Below are 2,708 nucleotides of genomic sequence, written 5' to 3'. Positions count from 1 at the left end.
TTCAATAATAATTATAATCCTAAATATAAATTCCAAAATTGGGACAATTGTACATTAGATCAAAAAATATTTTGGGACAACTTTTCTACTACCGTATTTACTAACCAGAATTACTTGCAAGTTTGTGCAAAACGTGATTACACGAGCAACAACTCTATTACCTATTGTACATACGTGTTCTTTTTACGTTATCACTTTTACTTATCAACGAATAATATTCTTTATAGTTAATTTCCATTAATCATTAATAAGTGTTTTTATTTGAAATAGTAATTTAGTATTGAGACTATTGAGTATTGTGGTTCCAGCCGTCAATAATTATTTCTTCTGAAATCCTATGTCCGATAGAGTATAATGTTAAATACTTTTTAGTGGATCAATTTTTCTAAAAGATACATTCACTGCCGCTCACGATAAAGTGGTAAGAAACGATTTTAACTGACAGTATAATTTCAGTGTGTTCGGTCAATGAAATGGGTTTATGGGTAGCATTCACAATATTATTGTTACGGTCGCCAAAAATATTAACAATTTGATATGGATATTTTATTTGCTTACAGATGGCCGAACTTCCGGATTGGTTTAAATCCATACCTTATTTCACCAAACGATGGCTTTCCCTAACTGCTATCTTAACAGTGGCAGGACGGTTTGGTGTTCTGAATCCTTTTAACTATATGCTATTTTATGAACCATTTATCAAAAAATTTGAGGTGAGTTACTAAAGATAAATGTTAATTGTCTTTACATAGTTTTTATACCACAACATAGTGAACATCTACATTTTGTTTTGTACTAATATTTATTATTCTTATGAAATAGATTTGGAGAGCAGCCACTGCTTTGTTAATGTATCCATTATCTCCTGGAAATGGATTTCATTTCTTAGTCAATTGTTATTTTCTATATAGTTATTCAGTAAGATTGGAAACAGGTTAGTAATTTATATTTTATATTTCTATTAGTATGATATTATATTGACCAATTTTAGTGATTCTAATTATGTACTTTCATATTAATATAGATTCATTTGGTGGAAGACCTGCTGATTACTTTTTCTTACTTATATTTAATTGGATATGTTGTGTCATTATTGGACTCCTGGCAAATATACCGGTAAATCATTTATTTTGCATTATATTGAAAATAATAAATTTAGTTTTATCATGATAATTTTTCAGGTTCTTATGGATCCTATGGTATTAAGTATATTATATGTGTGGTGCCAACTAAACAAAGATGTAATTGTTAGTTTTTGGTTTGGAACTCGTTTCAAAGCTATGTATTTACCATGGGTATTATTTGGGTTCAACTTGATCATTTCTGGAGGGTAAATATAATTTAACCTACTAATTAATTAGTAATATAATCTAATATATTTTATTACTTTTTTTTTAGACATTAAAATAATAAATACCTAATATTATTTAATTTTATCTTTCAGAGGACTTCAGGAATTAGTTGGAATTATTGTGGGCCATATATATTTTTTCCTTATGTTCAAGTATCCACAAGAAATGGGTGGACCACAGCTTATACAAACACCTCAGATATTGTAAGTGGTCTTCATCATCATCACTTTAATAGTTAACCTTTAGTGCATGTTAAACAAAATTGTGTACTGCATTTTCACAATATTTTAGTTTATATTATAGTAAATTGATCACATGTTACCTCTATAATTCCACTCTATTCTTTTATCTTATCAATACACTAAATGATTATGCCAGTGTTATATGCAAAGATTTAATTTTTTTGTTCTTTTTGAGCTAATATAAAATATTCATATTATTATGTATTTTGAATAAATTTGTTATATTAATTGGTCCTGAATAAATATGTCATGTAAGTTGTTTCTTAAAAAATTAAGGCATAGAGTGCTGCAAATATGAATTAATGCAATAATTAAAAATGCTTACACATTAGGGTTAATAGGACACATTTTGAGAAGCAACCATTTATTTTTTAATCTCATGTTTATAATTTTTCTAGTTACAAGTTTTTTCCTAACCAAAGGACAGGCCATAGTTTTGGTCAACCTCCAATTAGAGCAACACCAACTGCAGCCCCAGCAGCAGGAAACCAGCAACAAGGTGAGGGTGGATTCAACTTTCGTCGTCACGATTGGGGCAGAGGTTATGTTCTTGGGCAACAACAATAAACTAAGTCTGATTAATAATATTTTGTACTTTAAATATTTATATTATTCATTACAAATATTTAAGTAAAGGAATATTGTTTTTTTATTTAAGTAGATGGTTGTCGTGACCTAAGTAAAATTTAACAGAAATAATTTATTGTTAAATATACGTTAAAAAAATTAATGTTTTTAAAAAAAACTATTTAACTATTAAGTATGATTTACAAGTATTTAAATAAAAACATTAAATTGATAACTATCAATCTTGAATCTAAATTAACCAAAATACAAACAAAAAAATTAAATAGTGCTTAATTAAGGTTAACTTTGGTCTATATGTGTTAGTGTTTTATATTTATCTGAAGAATGGGAATAAGGAATTTATAATCATGAATGGAATGAATTATTAATAATTACATTTATAAAGTAATTTTTAAATTATCTAATAATCAATAAAATTATAACCATACATTAGTTATTTAATTATATCCAACAAAATGTGTACTAAACTACAATTCATATATGAATTATCTGAGTATATCTAATATATTTTTAACAAAATGTTCAT

General features: G+C 26.6%; 1 protein-coding gene across 1 annotated transcript; it reads left to right on the top strand.

The window, feature by feature from the left end:
* Positions 1-223: 223 nt before the first annotated feature.
* LOC114126753 (derlin-1) lies at positions 224-2,233 on the top strand. Its single transcript, XM_027990760.2, has 7 exons — positions 224-421; positions 561-713; positions 823-934; positions 1,025-1,116; positions 1,182-1,330; positions 1,445-1,555; positions 1,993-2,233. The coding sequence occupies exons 2-7, from the start codon at positions 561-563 to the stop codon at positions 2,159-2,161; spliced, it is 786 nt and encodes a 261-aa protein (XP_027846561.2). The 5' UTR covers positions 224-421; the 3' UTR covers positions 2,162-2,233.
* Positions 2,234-2,708: the final 475 nt, after the last annotated feature.

This window comes from Aphis gossypii, chromosome 3 (assembly GCF_020184175.1).
Source record: "Aphis gossypii isolate Hap1 chromosome 3, ASM2018417v2, whole genome shotgun sequence".
NCBI lineage: Eukaryota > Metazoa > Arthropoda > Insecta > Hemiptera > Aphididae > Aphis > Aphis gossypii.
This window is presented reverse-complemented; position numbering and strand designations above follow the sequence as displayed.

Bases quoted from the DNA above. Each gene is read 5' to 3' on its own strand.
- LOC114126753 (XM_027990760.2), top strand. From the start codon at position 561: ATGGCCGAACTTCCGGATTGGTTTAAATCCATACCTTATTTCACCAAA. The intron at 714-822 runs GTGAGTTACTAA...CTTATGAAATAG, and splicing joins CATTTATCAAAAAATTTGAG to ATTTGGAGAGCAGCCACTGC. The intron at 1,556-1,992 runs GTAAGTGGTCTT...TAATTTTTCTAG, and splicing joins ATACAAACACCTCAGATATT to TTACAAGTTTTTTCCTAACC.